The sequence below is a fragment of the Branchiostoma floridae genome, chromosome 15 (assembly GCF_000003815.2).
Source record: "Branchiostoma floridae strain S238N-H82 chromosome 15, Bfl_VNyyK, whole genome shotgun sequence".
Classification (NCBI taxonomy): domain Eukaryota; kingdom Metazoa; phylum Chordata; class Leptocardii; order Amphioxiformes; family Branchiostomatidae; genus Branchiostoma; species Branchiostoma floridae.
This window is the reverse complement of record NC_049993.1, coordinates 590716-592335: the sequence shown is the minus strand read 5'-3', so window position 1 is coordinate 592335 and position 1620 is coordinate 590716. Positions and strand designations below refer to the sequence as shown.

At 42.5% G+C, this 1620-nt stretch overlaps 1 protein-coding gene across 1 annotated transcript in view; it reads left to right on the top strand.

The window, feature by feature from the left end:
* The window catches only part of LOC118431929 (terminal uridylyltransferase 7-like), a gene marked incomplete in the record, with an annotated part of 71874 nt that overhangs the window by 58318 nt on the left and 11936 nt on the right, over window positions 1-1620 (top strand). The window contains 2 exon segments of the mRNA XM_035843374.1: window positions 653-750; window positions 1219-1274. Coding sequence (XP_035699267.1) covers window positions 653-750; window positions 1219-1274 — 154 coding nt within the window.

The window sequence follows — 1620 nt, the reverse complement described above, 5'->3', positions numbered from 1 at the left end:
TATATAGTAGAGTAGATTCATCTCTCAAGCTACCATGACATCTTGCACTCTGCAGTCGTGCATTAGAAAGACATCTGGAGCCGCATAGTTCAAGTTTTGAACTTTTATTCAGCCTGTCGGCCAAACTAGTTTCGCTATGTACAGCTTCTTCAGTGGCTAGAGGCTAAATGACACAAGTACAGTGAAGTTTGCACTTATATACCTTTCCAGTGCATTCTGCCCTGGTACATATTGCACCTTAGATCCTAGGGGCAGGTTGCCCTGACCTTAAGTGACCTATGACCTATGACTTCATCTATTGTTCTAGAACAATTACACATGTCATAAAAAGGTCTGTTTACACATTCGATAATCAAGAAGTAAGGGGTGCCCTGGTCCGTCATATTTCATACTTTGAAGGATTTTCTTGCACATATCACTCACTCACTGTCCAGTTTATAATTAGCGTCCGTTGTTCCGTCTTGCAAGGTTGGACGTGAGAAAATTTAGAAAATTGTGTGGGACAAACCAAAACTTGCCTCCTAGCTACATTTTTGGGCCAACTACTTTTCAAGAAGTCATTGATGACTTTGTACTTCTGTTGTGTCAGTAATTATCAAAATTCAAGGAGACATTTTTTTTTCATTTTCCTTTTTGCTCTTATTTCTTCCAGTGAACAACTTCATCATTGGCGCTTTTATCAAGGGGCGTGAAAGCTTTGGGATGACCATGCGCAGTGACCTGCTACATCAATACATGCCGTATGTAGTGGTAAGTAGACATTAATGTACATTTAAGTGCTTATGTCACCAATGACGTACAAAAAAACTGTTACTGTAACAAGCGTGTGACGTAACATAAGTGACTTGTGTAAGGGCACCTCCCATTATGTATTCTTGAAAATGTTGACTTTTTGCGACATAAGCATTATAAGAGGTAGAATTTATCACTGTCTACTGGACAGCCTCAGAATTAAGCAAATGATGCTGCGCCTGATCCCTCTTGTGTAATCTGCATGTTGGACATGCAATCTAATATACCAGTGAGTGAGCAAAGTGAACAAGAATATTGCCATGCCTTCTGTCACCATATACATCAAAAGGAAGGAAAAAGATTGGACATTAAAATTGAACTCATCGTCATGACACAGGCATTTTGTCATTCAGTTTGAAACGTCTGATCTATTTCTCCACAGTGATATTGTCAGACTCTCACAACGCTTGCCGTCCTGTGTTTCAGGAGTATCTGTTTGATGCAGAGGTCCTGACGGACGGAGCCCAGCCACCTACTGACAGGTACAGTCAGCTAGTTCTGCCGTCACCTCTCCACCTCTCCTACTACAGTCCATCTAGCTTCTTACTTCTTAGATTTACCACAGTGCAAGTAACATTTCTTCCTGATCTATCTACACAAAAGGTTGCATGTACAGTCAAACCTGTATAAGCGGCCACCTTTGCATACCGGCCACCTGCCCATAGTGGCCACTTTTTGTCGGTCCCTTGGATTCGTAATGATTAAGAAATAGGCTTAGCGGCCACCTGTCCAATGCGGCCACAGTCACACGATTTCCGGTCCGGCAGGTACAAAAACACTGCCGATTGCGGCCACGCAGACCGCTGATCTATGTTTCGTCACGCGTTC